This window comes from Euleptes europaea, chromosome 1 (genome assembly GCF_029931775.1).
Source record: "Euleptes europaea isolate rEulEur1 chromosome 1, rEulEur1.hap1, whole genome shotgun sequence".
NCBI classification, from domain to species: domain Eukaryota; kingdom Metazoa; phylum Chordata; class Lepidosauria; order Squamata; family Sphaerodactylidae; genus Euleptes; species Euleptes europaea.
In genome coordinates, this window is record NC_079312.1 from 14,693,868 (window position 1) to 14,697,341 (window position 3,474).

General features: G+C 44.0%; 1 protein-coding gene across 1 annotated transcript; it reads left to right on the forward strand.

Moving 5' to 3' along the window:
* The first annotated feature begins 822 nt into the window (after positions 1-822).
* LOC130493871 (gastrula zinc finger protein XlCGF17.1-like) lies at positions 823-1,989 on the forward strand. Its single transcript, XM_056867491.1, has one exon. The coding sequence runs from the start codon at positions 823-825 to the stop codon at positions 1,987-1,989; it is 1,167 nt and encodes a 388-aa protein (XP_056723469.1).
* The last annotated feature ends 1,485 nt before the right edge of the window (positions 1,990-3,474 follow it).

Sequence of the window (3,474 nt, forward strand, 5' to 3'; positions counted from 1 at the left end):
ACAGAACTGAATGCATCATCAGACACCCTGAAGACGGAGGCCGAGCAAGAGAGCGTTGGAGAAGCCTAATCTCTGCGTAAACGATTATGCGCAGGAAGTCATCATTCATGCACAGCAGATACGTTGAATGTGGAAGTCAAGCAGGAGAGCGACAGTGAACCCCGATTGATGGGCAACACTTCATGTAAAGAAGTCAACCTGCCTGAATTGGTGGATGGTAAACAGTTCCCTTTGTTGTTCTGTGACAGGAGGAAAAAATAATTCCTTAAAGTTGAGAAAATTCCTTAATGAGGGAGGTAAGACTAAATATCTAATGACCCCCTTACCGATAGGTGAACTAATTATGAATTCAGATTGCAAAATAAGAAGTGACAAAAACTGTCATGGAGTGACAAATAACTCCATGACAAAAACTGGAGAAACATTGAGCCCTGGTGAGATATGCTTTGTCTAGGTCTGGCCTAAATCCATGCTACAGATGTATTTGTGTAGAAATGCTTCACAAGGCAGCAGTTAAAACTATGCAATTGAAATAATATATAACAAAAAAGCAGGTGGTGTCTGATTCCCTGTCTGTGAAACATGAGTGATTAAAATTGCTGTTCCTCCTCCCCACCCCCAGGAGATGTTGGACAAGGCAGTGAGGGCGAATCTAAGCAATGTGATCTCACTATGTCCTCTATAGGTTGAAAACAGATGACTTCCCAGGCAGCTGAGATACAAGAAGCAAGTCTGCAGGGACTACAAAGCTGTGCCCATCTTGATCCACTGACAAGAGAAGCTGACCAAAGTTTAGCTGAAGGCACATCCTGTTTAAGAGAAATGCAGAACAGAGAAGATAGTGAACAGTTGGTGCAGAATTCTGACTTTCTGAAAAGTGTGCCTGTCCAGAGAAAGAAGAAAACATCCACGTGCTCCAACAGTAGCAGAAAGATTAGCTCCTCCCTTTCAAGACACAAACGAACCCACACAGGAGAGAAGCAATATAAATGCTCCCATTGTGGGAAATGTTTTAGTACCCGTTCAGGCCTTTTAAAGCATGAGCGATCCCACACAGGAGAGAAGCCATATAAATGCTCATATTGTGAGAAATGTTTTAGTACCAATACAGACCTTTCAAATCATGAACGAACCCACACAGGAGAGAAGCCGTATAAATGCTCCTATTGTGAGAAACCTTTTAGTTCCAGTTCAAACCTTTCAAAACATGAACAAATCCACACAGGAGAGAAGCCATATAAATGCTCCTATTGTGGGAAATGTTTTATTTCCAGTTCCAAACTTTTAAGGCATGAGCGAACCCACACGGGAGAGAAGCCATATAAATGCTCATATTGTAGGAAATTTTTTAGTGACAAGTCACACCTTTCAATACACGAACGAACCCACACAGGAAAGAAGCCATATAAATGCCCGTATTGTGGGAAATGTTTTAGTAACAATTCAGACCTTTCAAGACACAAACGAACCCACACAGGAGAGAAGCCATATGAATGCCCATATTGTGGGAAATGTTTTAGAAACAATTCAGACCTTTCAAAACACAAACGAACCCACACAGGAGAGAAGCCAGGTAAATGCTCATACTGTAGGAAATCTTTTAGTACGAGTTCAGATGTTTTAAGGCATGAGCGGTCCCACACAGGAGAGAAGCCATATAAATGCTCATATTGTGGGAAATGTTTTAGTGACAATTCATACCTTTCAAAACACAAACAAACCCACACAGGAGAAAAACCATACAAATGCTCATATTGTGAGAAATGTTTTACTACCAGTTCCTACCTTTTAACACATGAGCTATCCCACACAGGAGAGAATCCATACAAATGTTCACACTGTGGGAAATCTTTTGGTACCAGTTCAGGCCTTTTAAGGCATGAGCGGTCCCACACAGGAGAGAAACCACATAAATGCTCTGAGTGTGGGAGAAGCTTCAGCCAGAAAGCACACCTTAAGTCTCATATGAAAACACACGCCAAAGACTAACTAAAAGGGAAACATTGTAGAGGAGTTTTCCACCTCCGTACTATTTGAGTCAATTTCCTGGTTCCATATTCTTCATGACATGATGACAAGTCCATTTGTAGTAACTGAGTGTTGTGCCCTGGGCCTCCCTCCTAGTTCTTTCCTTTGTCCTGCGATCTATCGCTTGCAAGCGTGAAGCTAATGCAAAAGATGTGATGCTGGTTTCCCTCAGAAAGCTGAAAAGAACTGGATCACACCTGACTCCTCATTAGAAAACCCATACAAGAAAGATGGCTGGAGGTATTTTTGGGCCGGTATACAGCTCTCAGAATGTTTAAGACAGAATATTGGCTTCTGCTGAGTAGGCAGAGTCCAGTTTTTAACGTATGCTTTTCGTAAATGGTAGTATGCTACCTGAGCATACCTGAGAAAAATATTATTTTATCTTAATAAGAATTTGCTATATGAGATATGGGTCCTCTTCACAATGTGTTGTAGTTCTGGGTTGTCACACTGCATGCTTAATACTATGGATCACAGTGGTGGTGGGTTCCACTTCATGGTTGGCCACTGAGAGGGGATATGTTTCTCAAATTCCATAAAGGCCCATTGTTTTTAAAGCTAAATAAATGATTTGAATTCTGAGGAGTTGTTTCCTGTCCTAGTTCTTCTGAGGGTGATAAAATGAGAGTTTTAATGGAAGAGAGTGGTTCATTCCTTTCCTGGCTTCCTCTTGGGCCCAGAAAGGGAGACGAAACATAACACAATGTTCTCAGGAAGAGAGTTGCCCATTCAATCTAGAGAGATGTTCTTGTAACTCTTCTTGATGTTCACCATCCTGAATAACTTGCCAAGTGCCCGGTGTTGGCGGGCAAAACCCCGCCAATCCACTCCGCTGCCCACTGCCCATCTGAGGGTCAACGGGCAAGCGTGCATGCACACCTGCACCCATGCCACTTCACTTCCAGTTTATACCTGGAAGGGCCACATCGCAACGGGCCGTTTGAAAAAAACCTCTTGTGATGCGGCGCTTCTGGGCGTAAACCAGAAGTTATGTGATTGTGTCAGCGCAGCTGCGCGCATGTGATCCCGTCCTCAGTTCCTCCCCAAAAACCTCCTGCCTGAGGAGATGGGGGACCTGGCAATGCTAGTTGGGTGCCTGACTAAATCACGCAGATGGCTCCCCCTCCCTTCTCCCACCTGCTTCCGCCCGCCCACAACTGAGAGTAGGGGGCAACAGGATCAATGGGCGGTAGATTGCCCGCCATAAGCGGGCAATTGGGAACCCCATCTGCAATAGATTTTTAGATGGAGACAGATATGCTGAGACCTCTTCCCAGGAAGTATACAAGGTGAGTCATGGGTGTGTTGATGAGATTACCTGGCCCTCTGGCCTTGAGGAGGGAGGTTCCAGGAGTCTGAAAAGAGTTTGATTGTTTCCCAACTCTGGTGTGATTAGCCATACCTTTTGCAAGGAGAGTGTGAACACAAAAGCAAAGGAGGTAA

Excerpts from the sequence above, each read along its gene's own strand:
- LOC130493871 (XM_056867491.1), top strand. The coding sequence starts at position 823 with ATGCAGAACAGAGAAGATAGTGAACAGTTGGTGCAGAATTCTGACTTT.